Source organism: Euprymna scolopes, chromosome 19, assembly GCF_053919585.1.
Source record: "Euprymna scolopes isolate OS-2025 chromosome 19, ASM5391958v1, whole genome shotgun sequence".
NCBI lineage: Eukaryota > Metazoa > Mollusca > Cephalopoda > Sepiida > Sepiolidae > Euprymna > Euprymna scolopes.
Window position 1 is genome coordinate 38,535,611 of NC_136500.1, and position 20,177 is coordinate 38,555,787.

General features: G+C 34.6%; 1 protein-coding gene and 1 long non-coding RNA gene across 10 annotated transcripts in view; one reads left to right on the plus strand and one right to left on the minus strand.

Moving 5' to 3' along the window:
* LOC145303536 (homeobox protein Mohawk-like) overlaps nt 1–20,177 on the plus strand; it is a 407,111-nt gene that overhangs the window by 218,344 nt on the left and 168,590 nt on the right. Inside the window, exon 1 of one of the 5 annotated variants that reach the window (XM_080145003.1) lies at nt 13,192–13,352. The exons of the other annotated variants lie outside the window; for them this stretch is intronic. Within the exon in view, the coding sequence (XP_080001129.1) occupies nt 13,312–13,352 (41 nt within the window). The 5' untranslated portion in view covers nt 13,192–13,311. Of the gene's footprint in view, nt 1–13,191; nt 13,353–20,177 lie in introns of those variants that run through there. 5 annotated transcript variants of the gene reach the window in all.
* LOC145303537 (uncharacterized) overlaps nt 1–20,177 on the minus strand; it is a 162,455-nt gene that overhangs the window by 139,276 nt on the left and 3,002 nt on the right. The window lies entirely within an intron of this gene.

The window sequence follows — 20,177 nt, forward strand, 5'->3', positions numbered from 1 at the left end:
CTATATATATATATATATATATATATATATATTTTTTTTTTTTTTTTTTTTTTTTTATTACATTTTCACCCCAAACAAGGCAAATTGCCACTTTGGTGTAGGGGGCTACTATCAGGGGCAACAACTACTGGGGTACTATGTAGGGATTTGGGCAGCAAGGTGTCGGTTCACGTTACACTTGAACTTCTGCACGTCAGTACTGTTGGGGAAGCAGGGACCTGGAATGGAATTCCAGAGTCTTGCGGTTCTGGGGAAGAAACTATTGGAGTAAAAAGATCTTTTACATCTAGGGACCTCTACAGTGTGGGGGTGGGATCTAGTAGCCTGTCGGGTTTGTCGAGGGTGCTCGCGTCGTGGGGGCACAAGTGATTGCAGTTTATCAGAGCATTCACCACTAAAATACTTGTAGAACAGGCAGAGGGATGCAACATTTCGTCGATGGGACAGAGGCTGAAGCTTAGATGCCAGTTCAGGGCCTATCAGATTTGCGACTCTCTTTTGAACCTTGTCAAGGAGCGAGAGACTAGTAGCAGATGCACCAGCCCAGATGTGGCAGCAATACTCCATACATGGGCGAATGGTGGCCTTATAGAGGTACAGAATACTTTCGGGTGTTAGTAGTTTTCTAGCACGGTAGAGAGAGCCTACCTTTCTTGCAGCGGCCCTGGCAATGCCTTCAATGTAATTGTTCCAACTCATGTTTCCTGTGAACGTTAGGCCAAGGAGTTTGAAAGATGGACTCTCAGATAAAGAGTCGTTGGCCATTGCTATTGGTGGTAGAGAGGGTTTCTTGTAATTATTGAATGAAACTAGTTTAGTCTTGGCAGCATTGAACGCGACCAACCACTTTTGTCCCCATTCCACTACAGATTGGAGGTCTTCCTCTAGTGTTTCTGCCATTTCTTTAGAAATGTGTTCATTCGTCTTCCTGTCGTGTCTGCCATAGAGTGTAGTGTCATCAGCATATATACCCATCTCAGAGGCAATGTTGTCGGGGAGGTCATTTATGAATATCAGGAACAATAGAGGTCCAAGGATAGAACCCTGGGGCACTCCCGCATTTATATCATATTGTTTAGATGTGCGACCGTCGAGGACTACCTGGATTTTTCTCTTATCTAAGAAGGATTTAATTATGTTAAGTATTCTACCAGTGATACCGTATGATCTGATTTTACTGAGGAGACCCTCATGCCATACCCTGTCAAAAGCCTTAGATATATCTAGAGCTACCGCTCTGCCTTCCCCCGCTTTGTCCAGTGATTGGTATATACGTTCAGAGATCACGGTGAGGATGTCTGCTGTGGAACGGGCTTGTCTAAATCCATATTGTTTGTCAGTCAGTAGTTTAGCATCTTTAAGATGATGGACTAGAGCATGGTTAATTATGGTCTCAAATATTTTGGCAAAAAGTGGGAGGAGGCTAATGGGGCGATAATTTGATGGGTCTGTCCTTTCGCCAGAATTCTTGAATACTGGTACAACAGAAGCAGTTTTCCAACAGCCCGGAAAGCAAGCTTCATTAAGACATTTGTTGTAGAGTTTGGAGAGAACTGGAGCTACTTCGGCTGAGCACTTTTTTAATAGCACAGCTGGGATAAGATCGGGTCCACATGCTTTTGAGGTGTCAAGGTTTTTTATGATAGCATGCACCTGAGCAGGGGTGGTTTTCAGATCGTCTAGTGTGGCGTCTGTCCGCATAGGAAAGTCAGGTAGGGGGTGGTTGGAAGGGTCCAGTGTGGAGTTTGAGGCAAACCGACTGGCAAGCATGTTAGCCTTGTCGGTTGCTGAGGAGACAACCTCGTGATTGTTGGTTAGTGGGGGAATTGTTGATTGCCCATTATTTACTACACTGTTGTAGATTTTCCAGAAGTCTCGAGTTCCTAGTTTTTGTGCTTCGATGCGCTTTTTAGTGGTTTCCGTAAATTCTCTCTTAGCTGTCGCTATTTCTTTCTTAACGTTATTTCTAGCTTCTATATACTTCAGTCTGTTTGAACTGGACTTATGTCGGTTAAACCTACGGTATGCATGCTGCTTTTGAGTAATGGCAGTTGCACAAGTCGACGTAAACCATTGGGGAGAGTGGGGCTTACTATAAAATTTTCGCATGGGAACATGCGCTTCGATTGCAGTTTTGAACCAGTCAGTGGTCTCGTTTGCACACTGTTCAGCAGGGAGAGAGAAAATATTTTTCCATGGAGCATCTCTAATTAGTTCCCTGATGGCTTCCCAGTCAGCCTTATTATAATATCTCGTTGTTTTGAGCACTGGCTCTTCAGTTTTGGGTCTAGAGTTTAGGGCGATTTCAACCATTATCACTGCATGATCAGCGTTCCCGAGTGGGCTGTGGGCCTTCGCTATGCAGTCATCGGGAACTGTGGTCAAAAACAGATCTAGAAGTGATGCGTGTTGTTCTTCCTGGTCAGGGAAACGGGTTGGAAACGTAACAATTTGTGATAGGGAGTGAGATATAGCGAAGCTATGGGTTGTGCTGCCCGCTGCATCTGTGTGAGTAGAGAATCCAAGCCAGTTTTTGTGGTGGACATTAAAGTCACCAAACACATGTATTTGTGCGCTAGTGTCGAGGGACAGTGCCGTGTCTATGCTGTCAGATACTTTGTTTATTATGGAGCAGTCCTGAGTCGAGGGAGAGCGGTAGAGAAAATAATAGTAGCTAATACTGTGTTGCACGTTTAGTCTAAAGCACATAAAGGCTTGATCATCTGTTTCTAGGTTTGTTTCTCTAGTCAAGGGAAGGGTATTACGAATGTAAACTCCAAGTCCGTGCATATGTCTGTCAGAGTCCTTACGGCAGAGTGGGAGATATCCAGGCATGTTAAAGTGGTTAGAGGGAATGGAGGAGTGTAGGTTAGTCTCACTTAGTGCTAAGATATCCGGGGTATTTGTTAAGAGAAATGCTTCAACATCAGCTAAGTTAGTTCTAAGCCCACGGATATTTGTGAATGAGAGCCTCAAGGGAGGAGGCAAGTTGAATTTGTTTGTCCCTAATCCTGGTTTAAGCTTATTTTTAGATTGTACTGTCGTCATATTTTTTTTAAGAGTTTCGGTAAGGGGGAGCTAAACAAGAGGTTATGCGGAGCTTCAGACATGCATCACAAGTAGACCATCAGCTGACCTTTCTCCAATTAGGATTGTGGCCTCAGGAAAGCCCACCGGGGATGAGTGCAGGGTCCCTTTCCATGCGCGTCATGGCACTGCAAACAACCCGATATTATTCAACTGTTGATGGAGCAGCCGCTCTAAGTGCTACCAAAGAGTTAGGGCTCCTGTACTACCAGTCGGGAACAGCAGCCAGGAACTGTCAATCCGGTACCCTCAACCCTTTAGAAGAAGGTCAACCCAATCTAACCGCTGAGGCATATCTTATACTCAAGCACTCCCAAATGTTCAGTTTTAGGGGTGGGGCATGCTGGGAATGGGGAAAACGGCATTCATTGCCCTAGCCAGGAAACAAGATCTACCGCTGGGTGTTTCTGTCGAATCACTGAGATAGTGTCTCTGCGCTTGACTAATAGGCAAAGAAGGAGTATGGAAGCCGGGCGATAGACAGAGCCTATCTACTCCTTAAGCAATTTAGGTTTGCAAACCGGTGAATTTGTTTGAGTCACCAGCTCTAGGAAGGTTGTCATCCAAGACTGAAGAGGCCTCTCTCCCCTTTGGTTTAGTTTCAGAGTTTTCCTTCTCCTAGACGGATGATCTGGGAAGACCTACTGGGTCCGTCAGCCCTGAGAGGGTTTTCTCCGCGCCTAGGTTCTAATCCAGGTATTTCTGCGACCCCGCGTTGTTAGTGTTACTGGGTTAGTTTGTGATTATATCTACTGATTAGTTACACTCCTCAAAGTGATTTAGGGACATGCTATTTACTTGTTAATGGATAAAGGGGTGGGTGAAGTTCATGCAGTGTAAGCGTCTATATTTGTAAGAGGGCTTGTTAGGGAGGAGATAATGTGATTTTAGTCGTACCCTTTTTTTTATTTTATTAATGTTAGCTTAGGTCTAGTATAGTGTTACAGTATGAGTAGGTATTAAGAATTGAGCTACGAGTTGTGGCCGAGCTATTTTAGATGATAGGAGGGTTAAGATGTAAGTGCAATATAGCATGGATAAGACAGCAAGTATCGAGTCATGCGTAATTAGGTGAATAGATATATATGGGCAGGTTTTCAGTAGGTGCGAATAGAGTTGGAGTTGTAGGTATTTTTTAGTAAGAGTCATGGGGCGTTTTGCATAACAAGGAGTGTCGTTTCAATAACGTAATTAATCGTTGCAAAACTCGAGACAGTTGTGTAGTGCATATCGCTTTGTTTCTGGGTACTTTGGCTGTTAAGTACCTGCCTTTGTGTGCATAGGCTGTTAAGTCCCTTACTGGATAGGAATATATATTCTTGTTTTGTGCAACCACAACATTTTTAGGTTACAGAAAATGAAAGTTTCACAAAAATGTTTCGGTTTCATAAATTCAGGTTATTTATAGCTGTGCCCGCAAAATGTTTTGCTAATTTGTAACCAAATAACATGTATATAAATAAAAACCGTTATAACCTTATATATATATATATATATATATATATATATATATATATATATATATATATATATATATATAATAACTATCAAAATATATTTTCTACTAGCGGGGTGGAGCGCCCGGCTTTGTCTGTCGTAAAATACGCTTAAATATGATATTTTAATTCGTCCAGATTTCGTGTATATTATTATGGAGTTGTGATTTTCAAAGTAAAAAAAAAAAACATTTGGGTGCTATAAGATAGAATCGAACCCGAAAGCAAAACTCTAGCATTCAACGCTGGTGACGGTACAACTGTTCCCACGTGACACGTATATAAGTTTATTAAAAATGTAAAAAATTAAAAATTAACTAAAGTAAATGTGCAAAGTTTATAACGATTTTTTTCAATTTTTACCCTTTTTTGACCCCTTAAAAACTATTTTTTACCGGCGTAAGGTAAGGCTTCCTTCAGTCTTGACAGACTATGGATACGCCACAGTAAGGGTGCCTACGCGTGAATTTTTTTGTGGCAAGAGTTGCGCAATCTCTAACCACACCTCTTCTGATTCGACATTGTTAAATACCAGTAGCAAGTGGAGGTTCAGGACGACTAGAAACAATACCGAGATAAGCGGAAAGCACATACAGCGCCTAGAATACTCAAATCGTCACCCATCTGGTACTAGCCAGGCTCAAGGTTGCTTAACTTCGGTGAGCTGACAAGAACCGTCGTATCAACGTGATTATACCGTATATAACCGGCGTATGACCCATAAAAAACGGTGCATAAAAATCAAATTATTTGAGGCCCTAGTGCCGCTCTACGACCTTTAGTTTCGAAAGAGATAGGGTTTGAAAATATGGAGACAGGTAGACAGGCAGACAGATAGCCATATATAACCTTTTATATATGTGATTATGCATATATAAATAAAAGAATTCTTGCTATCCAAGGAATAAATAAATTAATTCCCCGAAGAAAGGTTTTACTCTACTTTTATCCCATCTTTGAAAGATAAAATTCAACCAAACCTAATGTCAAGAATCCTTATTCTAATTTGCATTAAATTAACATGATTTTGATGCTTATAAAAATGTCTAAAATTTAAGTCTTAAGCTTCAGTGGTCTTAAGAAGAAACTGACATTCAGATAAGTTATCTTAACTGATGTCTGTGGATCCAATTTAATACAAATCTGAAATATTTTAATTTTTTTAAAGGAAAATATTTTATATTATGCACATTAAAAACAATTTTAAATAAAAAAAAACTGAAATTTTGGGATATTTGTTTTGTGTGTGTGTGTGTGTGTGTTTTTGTACTTATATTCAACCCTGAACAAATCATACTCCCAACGTGAAAATTGCTCTTTGTAAGGTATAAACATTATAATTGGGTATGGTTAAAGCTTCACAAAAATCTAAGCTACCAGAATTTTTACAAAGAGATACCACCTTCTTTTTGCACCCCCTTCTCTATTTGTACGAAACCAAACACAACTAAGTATTGTAAGAGTACCGCTAGCGCGTACTTAGCAGCAGCAGCTATATGACACGTATGCAAATGACCTCGTAGGTGCGGATGAAAAGAAGGAAAAGAAAAGTGCGGATGAAGAGAAGGAAAAGAAATGGAGAGAGAGAGAGAGAGAGAGAGAGAGAGAGAGAGAGAGAGAGAGAGAAAGGCATACGTGGGTGGCAAGCGACGGAAAAACACGTGTGCAGCGACAGCAAAGAACCACGTGGGCGACCAGAGGATTTGGAAGCACGAGTCAGTGCGAGAGGAACTTTTAAAACGAGATGAAATCCGAACTTTAAACAAACAAACAAACAAACAAACAAACAAACAAACAAAATGAATAATTGGGTGAACTGCAGACATAGAAGCGGAAAGAAAACGCAAGATTAAAAACAAAACAAAAAAATCTCGTGGTGGGACAAGGAGGTGAAGACGGGCCGGCGTGAAAGATTTGAAACCCGCATGGTGGCGGGACATGCGGACATCTCGACGCGAGAAAGGAAGCACGTGTCCGACATGGCAGAACTTTGTCAATTACACGGCGAACTAAGAGACTTTTATAACAAGATGCAATGTGTTGTTGGAAAATACTATGAATAAATGCTTTTTGTTTCAACTAACAAGGAAAAGCGAGTCGAATCCATTTTTTTTTTGTTCCTTTGCGACCGTCTCTACATGCAACGTGTGGGTTCGTATTAACATATAACGACAGCGTTACAGTATAGCTAATATTACTGAACTTTAGCCGAGCAGCTAAAATGATCGGTTAATTTGCTCAGCAGTGAATCATAAACATACAAATATATACACATACTAGCTGGCCGGCCGCCCCGCGTTGCCCGATCGTAAAATACGCATAAATATTATATTTTAATTAATACAGAAACTGAGACATGTGCATGCGAGTATTGTGTTTTTTAAACAGTTCACTTGTAAATAAACAAAAAACAAGTACTCGAACTGAAATCGAAACCAAAACTTAAAAACGAGTTAAGTGCGATAACCATTACACTAGCTTGACATTTACAAAGTGTTTTCCAAAAATCTTGTTATCATGTTTCTCAGCCGCGCATGCGCAGTCGTGAAGCAGTTGACAAACAGATAAAAATACGACGACCCCCACGTACCAGTTTGCTAATTTTGACTCACTAGCAGCCTTTTTTCCGGATGAAAATTGATTAAAACGTTTTCCACTTGTCTAAATATCCTATATGCCAAATTTAAAATCTGTAGAAATTCCTTGAGTATGTAGGTTAAGAAGTGTCCACGCGTACATTTTTACTGTTATAGATATATAGATAAGAATAGATATGTAGATAAAGACTAGGACGAACACTGGCAAAACATAACTATTTGTATCCATTATTCTTTACGAAAGCGGTATACTAGTAAAGCATTAATGGTTCAATTTCTTTATACAAAATCAAACATGAGCCTTAAATTAAGATACTTATAATTAAGTACTTTTTTTCTCTTTCGTATTCATTTTATTTTATTTTATTTATTTGGTTGTTTCCGTCATGTATTTTTGTATTGTATATTTCACGAACTTTTAACAACTTCGAAAGAGAAAAACGTGAAACAATAAATACAGTAAGAAAAATTAAAACAATATTCAAGATGGCCGAATATTTGAAGCGACGTGACCGTTAATAAAAATGTCAAATGAATGGGGAGAAAAAATAAAAAAAAGATCCACGCGTGCACACACACACACACACACACACACACACACACACACACACACACACACACACACACACACACACACATTGTTTTCTGTTTTATGAACCGAATCCGCTATACATTAGCATGTTTTTTTTTAACGAAATGGTGAGTTAAAAAACAAACAAACAAACAAAAAAACTGAGTACATACACTTACCGGTCTAACGAAAAAAAAAAATCGAATAAATTACTTATATAACATTTCTGGATGAAAAGACTCTAGTGAGGTACAGATTACAGTCCTTAAAGAGAAAACATCTGTCCTTAAGTTAAATTATACCCCGTGAACCTGTAGAACTCTAATTTTATGAAGTCGAAATAATAATTGTTCTGAAGTATTATTTACAATGTTTTATGCCAACTAGTATGTGAATATATGTGCTGGTTTACATGCTTGTATGGGACATGAATATGTTCATGTGTGTATTTGTTTATATATTTGAATTAGTACTGTGTTTATATTCTTTGCTACCGAAAGACAAAGCCCGTGAACTGAAATATGACGTCATGCATAGTAGGCAAAGCAAGTAAGATTTGTCGAACAGTCAGAATGTCGATAATAATTGACTTAAAAGATAAAAATTCCAAAAACTAAAATCTGTTTTTATTTTTTATTGGGAATATATATATATATATATATATATATATATATATATATATATATATATATATATATATATATATATTATGAAATGTTAAATTATGAGTGTCGTAAGTAAAAATAACAATAACAAATAAATAACTGGGTGGCAACATTTATAAGGCGATAATGTTTCTTTCGCTGCTACTGGAAGGGTATGTGTTGTGGTGGTAGAGCGTTGTGTGTCAATGATTGGTATCCCAGGTTTCGAATTTCGCTTGGTCAAGCCAACACTTACGAGTCGTAGATACCATGAAATACGTGTCTGTCTGTAACTCTATTATCTATATATTTTAGAATATGCATCCGAAGAAATTCACAGGTTCTAACGACCAGAGATCTATCCTAATTATACCAAATTATCAATGTTTATCTAAAAAAAAAAAAAAAAAAAAAAGAAACTAAAATCTGAAAGAAATAAGGTTATTTCTTGTGTTAAGATCTGAAGTGTCCATAAGTGCTTTTCATCCCTGCTCGTAAACGCGACGTAAGATAAAGATATATTGTAGTTTCCGTACCATGTTGAGAATAAGATAAAATTTATTGTAAACAGGGCATATAATAAGTTTTTTCTGTCTAAGAATACAATTAAAAGAAAAAAGAAAACGAGGAATATAGGAAAATACGATTTTTTCATTGAATCCTTAAATCTTTTTATAGTTTTGTGGAACGTGAAATAATAATAAATGAATAATAAATATAATTTCTTAAAGTGTTATTGACGTTTGTGTATACAAAAATATACGACTTCAATTGAGTTTCTATTGGAACCACATAGTTAAAGTTGATTTAAAAAAAATCACAATATAGATTATAATACACTTGGTATTTGAAAGCGTTGCGTGAACAGATTCACCTTCTCCCTCTATCCTTCGCTCCATCACTTCCTTGTTATATATCTAATCACACACACACACACACACACACACACACACACACACACACACACATATATATATATATATATATATATATATATACTCTTATTAGTTTTTACATAAGCAGTTACACAGTCATAAGCATGTTTCGATCAGCTGGTTACCAGTAACTAGACGCCTTTTCAGGCGATACAGCTTATACCAAAACACACTTTACTTTCGAATCAGCTGCATCGTAAATAATAAAGTAAATAAAGTATATATGTTGCTCTACTTAGGTATTGAATAAAAAATATACATTGCTACTTAGGTATTGAATAAATAATATACATTGCTACTTAGGTATTGAATAAAAATATACATTGCTCTACTTAGGTATTGAATAAAAATATACGTTGCTCTACTAAGGTATTGAATAAAAATATACGTTGCTCTACTGAGGTATTGTATCAAAAATACATTGCTCTACTTAGGTATTGAATCAAAAATACATTGCTCTACTTAGGTATTGAATCAAAAATACATTGCTCTACTTAGGTATCGAATAAAAATATATATTGCTCTACTTAGGTATTGAATAAAATATATATTGCTCTACTTAGGTATTGAATAAAAATATACATTGCTCTACTTAGGTATTAAATAAAAATATATATTGCTCTACTTAGGTATTGAATAAAAATATACATTGCTCTACTTAGGTATTGAATAAAATATACATTGCTCTACTTAGGTATTAAATAAAAATATACATTGCTCTACTTAGGTATTAAATAAAAATATATATTGCTCTACTTAGGTATTGAATCACAAATACATTGCTCTATTAAGGTATTGAATAAAAATATACGTTATTTTACTTAGGTATTGAATAAAAATATACGTTGCTCTACTTAGATATTGAATAAAAATATACGTTGTTCCACTTAGGTATTGAATAAAAATATACGTTGTTCTACTTAGGTATTGAATGAAAATACATGTTGCCCTACTAAGATATTGAATAAAAATATACGTTGCTCTACTTAGATATTGAATAAAAATATACGTTGTTCCACTTAGGTATTGAATAAAAATATACGTTGTTCTACTTAGGTATTGAATGAAAATACACGTTGCCCTACTAAGATATTGAATAAAAATATACGTTGCTCTACTTAGATATTGAATAAAAATATACGTTGTTCCACTTAGGTATTGAATAAAAATATACGTTGTTCTACTTAGGTATTGAATGAAAATACACGTTGCCCTACTAAGATATTGAATAAAAATATACGTTGCTCTACTTAGATATTGAATAAAAATATACGTTGTTCCACTTAGGTATTGAATAAAAATATACGTTGTTCTACTTAGGTATTGAATGAAAATACACGTTGCCCTACTAAGATATTGAATAAAAATATACGTTGCTCTACTTAGATATTGAATAAAAATATACGTTGTTCCACTTAGGTATTGAATGAAAATATACGTTGTTCTACTTAGGTATTGAATAAAAATATACGTTGCTCTACTAAGGTACTGAATAAAAATATACGTTGCTCTACTTAGGTATTGAATCACAAATACATTGCTCTACTTAGGTATTGAATCAAAAATACATTGCTCTACTTAGGTATTGAATCAAAAATACATTGCTCTACTTAGGTATCGAATAAAATATATATTGCTCTACTTAGGTATTGAATAAAAATATATATTGCTCTACTTAGATATCGAATAAAAATATATATTGCTCTACTTAGGTATTGAATAAAAATATATATTGCTCTACTTAGGTATTGAATAAAAATATATATTGCTCTACTTAGGTATTGAATAAAAATATATATTGCTCTACTTAGGTATCGAATAAAAATATATATTGCTCTACTTAGGTATTGAATAAAAATATACAATGCTCTACTTAGGTATTGAATAAAAATATATATTGCTCTACTTAGGTATTGAATAAAAATATACAATGCTCTACTTAGGTATTGAATAAAAATATACAATGCTCTACTTAGGTATTGAATAAAAATATACAATGCTCTACTTAGGTATTGAATAAAAATATATATTGCTCTACTTAGGTATTGAATAAAAATATATATTGCTCTACTTAGATATTGAATAAAAATATATATTGCTCTACTTAGGTATTGAATAAAAATATATATTGCTCTACTTAGGTATTGAATAAAAATATACATTGCTCTACTTAGGTATTGAATAAAAATATACATTGCTCTACTTAGGTATTGAATAAAAATATACATTGCTCTACTTAGGTATTGAATAAAAATATACAATGCTCTACTTAGGTATTGAATAAAAATATACAATGCTCTACTTAGGTATTGAATAAAAATATATATTGCTCTACTTAGGTATTGAATAAAAATATATATTGCTCTACTTAGGTATTGAATAAAAATATATATTGCTCTACTTAGGTATTGAATAAAAATATACATTGCTCTACTTAGGTGTGCAAGTATAACATTAAAATTTGAAAAGAGCCGATACAAACACAAGATTTTACACAAACGAAGGGCTGATGTCGATTCGCACAGACTGTCCTTTTTTATTTTAACTATATTTTGGGTTTAGGGAAGCATTAAACACGTCCATCTTTGTTTATGAAAATCAAACACGAAGTAACTTTCATAGCTTAAATAGGAAATAACTCTCATAGCTTGAAGAAAGTTGCTTATTTGCGGTTTTAAATGCAACGGTGCCAGCTATTATTTGAAATTAAATATAAACTAAATTTAAAATAAATTAAGTGAATAAACTTTAAATAATATTTCTTAATAGAAGAGTTAAAACGATTCTATTATAGCAAAAAATTAATATAATCGAGCTAATTATTACAATTCAATATGCAAATGAGGGTAGTCATTTGATGTTGATTTCTTATTAATACATAGTATATATAGAAATCAAACGGTAATAAGTGTATATAAGTCTGTTTGCGGTATGAAAAAAAAATTGTTGAACAACGTACCTTATACATATATATTTCTCTTTTATTGTCTCTTTGTTTGTCTGTCCGTCCAACTTTTACTTTTTATGAGCCTTTGTTATTACATGGTGCAACGAACTACGCATTATGGACCCGTTTGCTGCACAGTTAAAGATTAATAAGATTAAATAGGGAGTAATCACACTAAACTTTTGCCATAGAATAGACAACGGACTATAAGTTTTACTCGTTTTTAACGAGCTAAAATGCCTATTACTTTGTAAACATCCCCTATCCCGATTAATCGTCCCAACATGAATATATATATATATATATATATATATATATATATATATATACATATATATACACACTTATTTTTTGTTAAACGCCATATATTACTTATTTTTTGATAAACGCTATATATATATATATATATATATATATATATATATATATAAAATATGTGTGTGTATATACATAAGAAGTGTTTTTTTTAAATTTACCTGTAAAGTTTAAAGTGTAAAACCTTTTTTTTTAAACACGTTACTTTTTTTAAGTTGAAGCTTATGTTATGCTTAGATTATCAAGTAAATATTGGACGCTGACGACAATTTTTTCTTTCAATTTTTTAATTCAATGTTTTCTTTTTTTTAGATATGTAAAAAATAATTCACTCGATAAAGAAGAATTAAAATATATTAAATCAAAAATTCATCGATTTCTTTAAAAAAAATTGTAAATTTGGTAGAGCAAATTTGTAGTAATCGGCTAAAATCCCTGAATGAAATGTTATTATTTTGCAAATATGGTAGCACATACTGACCACGTAGTTGAAATGAAATATGTAAAAACTACAAAAGGGAGATAAGGCTGCATGGCATAAATAATTATTTTTTCACTCTGATACTTCCGTATATAACGAATCATAAATCGACGAACATCCGGTTTTGCTAATGGCGGATAAACAACTGTCGAAAAGACATTTTTCCGCGACTCTTGATTTAAAAATCCTTTTATTTAAAAAGTACATGGAATATAATATATAAATATGGACAATATACATGAAGAATAGGAGCACCCATAGCTTAGTAATTCTGAACAGGTAAGTGATTTTTGGCAGCTATATATATTTATTAGGTTTCGATGAAGTTAAATTTGTTGATTTTTTAAAGAAAACCGATGAAAAAAATATTGTATATTTTTCGATTAAAACTTTTATGATTTTAAAATTTGGTCTTTGCTCATTTTATTGAAATAAAAATTAGGGTTTGAAATTACATTTTCATATTGTTATAAGCCTGTAGACATGGACAGTCTATTTAATCAAATGTTTCCAATGGCAACTTGCCCAAAAATTCTGATACACCTACTGTTGAAGTAAATATTGAAAAATTTACGTATTAAATTATATCTTCGTATATTAAATGAAGTAATTATATATATATATATATATATATATATATATATATATGCATATACATACCTACTTATATATATATATATATATGTGTGTGTGTGTGTGTGTGTGTGTGTGTGTGTATGTTTTTGCGTGAGTGAAACTGTAGTTAAGTACGTTTTGTAACGCAACATATATACATACCCACCAATTCCGATACATATATATATATATATGTGTGTGTGTGTGTGCGTGTTTGTGTGCGTGCGTGTGTGTGTGTGTGTGTGTGTGTGTGTGTGTGTGTGTGTGTGTGTGTGAAACCGTAGCTAAGTACGTTTTATAACGCCTGGCTGGACACTGTTTCCCAAGATTTCCAGTGGTCTCCACCTCTTTCGATCATCAGCACAAGGGCCTTCAGGTTATCTCAACAGCCGCTTACCATTGATATGTCTTTGGCACCGGCCATTGGTATTCCTTAGTGTTTTGGTGGCAAAAAACCTCTCCAAAGTTCCAGTCTTCTTTGCACTCCTCCAGTGCAGGTCTGGCTAATGACTTCCCCCCTGGTACTCTCTGATGAAGACGCCACCATTTATTTACTTTTTTGTTATTTTTTATTATCATTAATATTATGATTATTATTTATTTATTTAATTATTATTAGTAGTATTATTATTAGTAGTAGTAGTATTTATTATTATTTATTTATTATTACTATTTTGTTATTATTTTATCATTATTTACTATTCATAATTATTGTTATTTTATTATCATTATTATTATTATTATTATTATTAATAATAATAATAATAATAATAATAATAATAATAATAATAATAATAATAATAATACTATAAATATACAAGCCTCCCCATATTTCCATTACTCTCCATTTCTTTCAATAACATTTGCAAATAAAGTTGCGTTTACGCAACAGCCGCTTACGATTGATTTTTCGCTGGCAACGGCCATTGATCTCCACTGGAATTTGAGTGGCAATATGCCTCCCTAAGGTCCCAGTTCTATTCGCACTTGTCCAGCAGAGGTCTGGTCAGCGCTCTCTCTTCGGTCTTTCCATCCTCTTTGACCCTTCTCGTCTATTTGGCATCGCTCTTTGGGGGAGCGAGTAGTGATAGGTCAATGGGTGGGTATGGGGGCGAGAATAGAGAACTTATAGATACGCAGCTTCGTTGTTCTTCGTTCCATGTAACGCTTCTTCATGTTTTGTCTCTCCAGCAGTTTGTCTGACCCGCGCATATAGTCTCAGCGTTCAAAGGTTTTCCTTAATATTTCAGCTGTGTTTATTATTGTTATTCGTTATATTACGCTATTCCTCTGATCTCAATTTCTCCCAAGCTTTTCGGAATTGTTCCTAGTGCTCTTATTATTATAGGTGTTAACCTGATTTTCTTCATCATCCATATCCATTTCAGCTCTCTGGCTAGCTCTGTGTATTTGCTCCGTTTCTCCTTTTCTTTGATATTCACCCTGTGATCAGCTGGGACAGCAAAGTCTACCATATGACAGGACTTTTCTTTCTTGTTAATTATTACGACATCCGGTCTTCTTGCTTGGATGGGTTTATCTGTTTGTATGCCCATATCCCATAGAATTTTGCGATTCTTGTTTGCCGGCTTATACTCGTGCCATTTGCCTGTGTGTTCGAGATGCGGTTGTTTGCATAACTCCCAGTGTACTGTTGTTGTTGTTGTTGTTGTTGTTGTTGTTGTTGTTGTTCGATTCAGATGTCCGCTTGTGGTTTCAAGCGATTTCTCCATTCTGTCATGCTTGACAAATCAGAACAGAAACCTGACACTACCAAGTATTTTGTGCATATGTCAGCACACCCAATATACGAACTTTGAGATGTTTTATGCACCGAAGATATCTACTGCACGATTCGGGCTCAACTAATATGTTCATGATGATCGTTCTGCTTGAAATGCCGATCACGAAGTACACATGTACACGAGGCGTATCAAATTACGGCACGTGTACACTTTTTGCAAGCACACTTGCAACTTGTATAAAACATGTTTGCACTTTCGTCATTTAACAGTAAAAACAAAGGCTTTTATTATTAAGAAAACGGTCTCTTTTATTTTTATTTTGATCTTTACTAACTTGTTACCATTTATCAAGACCCAAAGGCAACTCGAGGATAAGCGTTAAAAACGTGTCAGGTAAACGATAAGAAAACACCATGATGATTGGTAATTGTGGTGGTGCTGGGACAGAATTGGATTATTTAAGAGGGCAGCTTAATAAAAATTTGTTTACATTGGACATGAAAACGACCATGTTGTAGTCTGATGAGAAGCAGTCCTGCAGCATTGTGTTCTACAGACGATCAATTCTCGCAAATAAACTTCGTTCATAGAAGTTTCGTTTATTTCAAGGTAAAGAGAGAGAGAGAGGGGGGAAGAATATTGACAGTGGTTATAGCTAGACTAGTTTTTGTTGTGAAAGTTTTAAAAGAGAGAAGCATAGATCGAGAACTTGCTATAAAAATACCGGCAGAGCAGAGAAAGACTAGCAATAAGTCTGTAGGGAAGAGAAGAGAGACATTCCCCACGATTTCAAACTAGGTTTGGCTCTGATAGTACCTCCTCATGTAACGGAGCTTGGACGCGTGTATGGCGTGCATGCTGAGCAGTGTGCAAAATTATGTCATTGCAATATATATATATATATATATATATATATATATATATATATATATATATATATTGCAATGACATCATTTTGCACACTATATATATATATATATATATATATATATATATATATATATATAGTGTGCAAAATGATGTCATTGCAATATATATATATATATATGTATATATATATATATTGCAATGACATCATTTTGCACACTATATATATATATATATATATATATATATATTGCAATGACATCATTTTGCACACTGTTCAGCATACACGCCATACACGCGTCCAAGTTACATGAGGAGGTACTATTAGAGCCAAACCTACTTTGAAATCTAGTAGGGAATGTCTCTCTTCTCTTATATATATTATGTCTCTCTTCTCTTATATGTATATATATATATATATATATATATATATATATATATATATATATATATATATATATATATATATTCAAGTAACCAATCTTTCTTTATTATCCAAAAGACAAAACAAAAAAAAAATGACAGCCGGACAGTTAATCTCATTAAAGATGTCATTTATTGTTCCGAAGATTAGCTGGCCTGTCCACGCCCCTACTCCAAAATATTTGGCAAGTGCATATAAAATGAACTTATACGTAATGTGTAAATCCTCCTTATTCCAGTTAAAACTATTGGAGTTTTGGTCCTCCGATTTATCGGAGAGGGACCTATGTTTTCAGTGTCGTCCGTGCGTCCGTCCCTCCGTCCGTGCGTCTGTTATTCCAGACGATTGCCAGATAACCGTCCATTAGTTTTTCCTGAAATTTTACCACAAATTGTATTTCATTAAATAGACGTGCACAGTAAATATAATTTTTTTTGTGTGGAAATTCCATTGCATCCCCAGGGGATCAGAAGAGATTGAAAATGCCCCAAAATGGCCCAAAATGACATGTTTTGCATTCATTTGTTAGATTTTTTTGAAGCTTGGCCAAAATGTGGAGCCTGTTGTTCTTAATATAAATCCAGTATGGGTGACCCCGGCAAAATTCTGGTTCGCGTCCCTCGGACTTTTAGTGCTAAAACGCTCCGTTTTGTGGCTCTTTCTTCATATTTCTCAACAAAAACTTGATAAGTTTGACAATATATTGTTTTTTACGGTGTTCAACTCAAATATACATGTGTTAAGGCCTAAAACTGCACCTTTATCCATTTACACTGGGATTCGGCATCCCCAGGGGCTCAAAAGAGGTCAAAAATGCTCCCAAATGGCCAAAAATGTCAAAAGTTAGAATAAACGACTTGGATACTATCAGCTAGAATTGAAACCAAAACATTCAGCACTATATCCGCGTTCCTTACCGTTTGAGCTGTCGATAAATAGATAAGAAAGGTTTAAAATTAAGCCATATCAAGCTATGAATGAATTTGCGCATGCACAAAAGTAATAAACATGTATCAGCAAGTTTAAATGAACATTTTGCATTTCAACTTGCCGACATATTTCTGTACTTCGTTATGAATCATCTTTGATGTATCATTACTATTTCCTGTTAATTTCAGTGTTATGTGACCAGTATTGAAGAGCTTATCGGTTAAATATTTTCACACATACACACACACACATCTACTGTTTTATTTATATATATATTGCAAGCAATACTAAGAATATAATTAAGAATTACTTAAAACTTTTACCCAGTCGTTACTGACGGAACGAGAAGAATCTACCTACATGAATTAAATAAAGGGTTACATTTGAAATTTCGAACAGATTCCAGCGTCATTAATTGATTTCGTATGAATCGGATGATTCTATTGTTGGCATTGGTTTCCCCGATATCTTTCTAGTTGGAATTCTTTCTAGAAAGACATCGAGTACTTAAAGGTTGTCAACGTGTTGAGTGAATGAGTTTCTATAGAACGAACTGGATTCGAACTAGGTTTTAGGTAGTGTCGTTGACGACTTAGCAACCATCCCCGAAAGCCACTGTCACTCCAGCCACCGTAATGACGGTGGTATAACGGGAACGGCTATACCGAGTAAACTCTAGCTACATACTTAGTAGATACTCATGGGAATTGGAATATCATATTTAATTTGGAAAGAATATACAGAAAAATAGAAAAATGAAAATTTATATAAGTAATGTAAGCAAATTAATTTAAAAATTACATGTGTCAATTACGTAAATAACAAAAACAAATTAAAAGACCTACGTTTGACTAATTTATTAAGTGTAAAGAATGTGGAGGAAGGGCTGATTAAAAACGTAGCAAATAATGAGGTTTCTAATTACAGAGTACAACACTACAAAAAGTAAGGGGCATGTGTAGACATATTTATGCTCACTAACATGGAAAATCCATTTATGGACTTTTTTTGTAGAATTAGGTGCAGTTTTTTTTCCACGTAAAATCATCACTCTGAGAACAGTTATTACCATTCTAAATAAAATGCATAATGCTCAGTATCGTTTTTTTTTTTTTTTTTTACAAAGGAGTCATCATGTCAAAGCCCGGAGGCCATTCGAGCAGAAGCATTAATAAATGTAAGGTGGTCAGTGCGACAACTGCTTCATAACAGATTTGGTGTGGGGTATTTGGTCGAATTGGAATATTTAAGGGGACGGGAGAACAAAAACTTGTTCACATCGGATTTGAAGACGACCATGTTGTAGTCAGTTGGGAAGCAGGTCAGTGAAACAAAATTCCACGGGTGGGTAGTTCTAGGAAAGAAGCGTTGTTCATGGAACCTGTGTTTAGATTTAGCCACTTATAGAAAGTTCAGGAACTTGTTGGCAGCGGTGTGGCTTGGCGAGTGCGTTTGACGGGGTGGAAACTATTGAACGAAACAAATGAGCACGATGTGAAAATAACAGTAAAGCAGAGACTCGCAATATCTCTTCTGCGGGAAAAAGGTTGCAGAGAGGAAAAAAGGGCGTCGCTTACCAAGTTTCGAAGTCGGTTTTACGTGAAAGAGAAAGGAGCATCTGGATCAGACATCAAACTGAAGTAGATGATGGCATCACCAACATACGAACGACAAAACATAGATGGGCAAGAGTTCTTTTGAGATAATAAGAATTGAAGCAATGGAAACAATCAAAACACAGTAGAGAGTTACCCCGACAGCCAACTAGGTTCTATTTGACCATACCTAGTAAGAGTCAGAGATAAAACAAGGTGAAAAGAAACCAAGGACGGCTTTCTCTTCTAGAGAAGTTATAATAGCACATTATCTATCTATCTATCTATCTATCTATCTATCTATATATATATATATATATATATATATATATATATATATGTATATATATATGTATATATATATAAAAGTGAAAGTGTCTGTCTGTCTGTGTGTCTGTCTATCTGTATACATTTCCCGACACAATAAATCTGTCAATTTTCAATCTACAGACTCGAAATTTGAAATACATGGTATAGAGATTTGGAAAAATCTTCGGAATCAAGTAAAGAATAGACGACGACTAGCGACGACCGGCGCACATTTCAAGTGACACCGGTGATTCGACCTTGACATTGGCACAAGCACATGGCGTTGGTTGTGTGTAAACACGTAAAATAGCAGACATGGTCGAATATTTGCAAGCAAGATTTTTTAAAATATACTTACAAAATTTGAAGATTTAAAAGGAAAAATATATATTTACAAAACATTTTTTAAGTAACAAAACGAACGTATTTAAATAAAAGATATTTTAATAAATGGGTGCTTTTTGAGTGCGTTTTTAATATATTTACAGAACTTTTTAATAAAACTTAGAATAATTATAATTATAATAAAATAAATAAATAAATACATCTAAGGCAAACTTATTAATGGCAGAAACAAATATAAAATAACTGACTTGTTCGGATTTTTGTGAATGTTTGT